The sequence below is a fragment of the Apaloderma vittatum genome, unplaced genomic scaffold (assembly GCF_000703405.1).
Source record: "Apaloderma vittatum isolate BGI_N311 unplaced genomic scaffold, ASM70340v1 scaffold27324, whole genome shotgun sequence".
Taxonomy (NCBI): domain Eukaryota; kingdom Metazoa; phylum Chordata; class Aves; order Trogoniformes; family Trogonidae; genus Apaloderma; species Apaloderma vittatum.
The window spans coordinates 3,099-3,404 of record NW_009713635.1 but is presented as its reverse complement, the minus strand read 5'-3'; the positions used below and the strand labels follow the sequence as shown (position 1 = coordinate 3,404).

Here is a 306-nt window from a genome sequence, read left to right as displayed (position 1 = left end):
GACGGGAGCACGGCCCACGCCAGCCCCATCTCGCCGCGTCCGCACAGGTTGGGGGTTACTCACACCACGGAGCAGGCGTAGCATCCCTTCTGGCTGCTCTCGCGGATCAGGAAGGTGCCGTCCCGCTTGCCGCACAGCATCTCTTCCGCCTGCAAGCGGTTGATCTTCCCCACGTACCACGTTCGCTCCTCGTGGTGGGGCAGCTCCTCCTCGTCGTCCATCATGGAGTACTGACTGCAACCCAGCACAGGCAGGGTCAGAACCCCTCCGTTTGGCAAGTGGTCCCCCGACCTCTCCCCTCCCGCT

At 65.4% G+C, this 306-nt stretch overlaps 1 protein-coding gene across 1 annotated transcript in view; it reads right to left on the bottom strand.

Annotated features, from left to right (window-relative positions):
- Nucleotides 1-306, bottom strand: part of LOC104273204 (phosphatidylinositol 3-kinase regulatory subunit beta-like) — a gene marked incomplete at its 5' end in the record, with an annotated part of 4,283 nt that overhangs the window by 886 nt on the left and 3,091 nt on the right. The window contains one exon of the mRNA XM_009868447.1: nt 66-234. Coding sequence (XP_009866749.1) covers nt 66-234 — 169 coding nt within the window. The remainder of the gene's footprint in view (nt 1-65; nt 235-306) is intronic.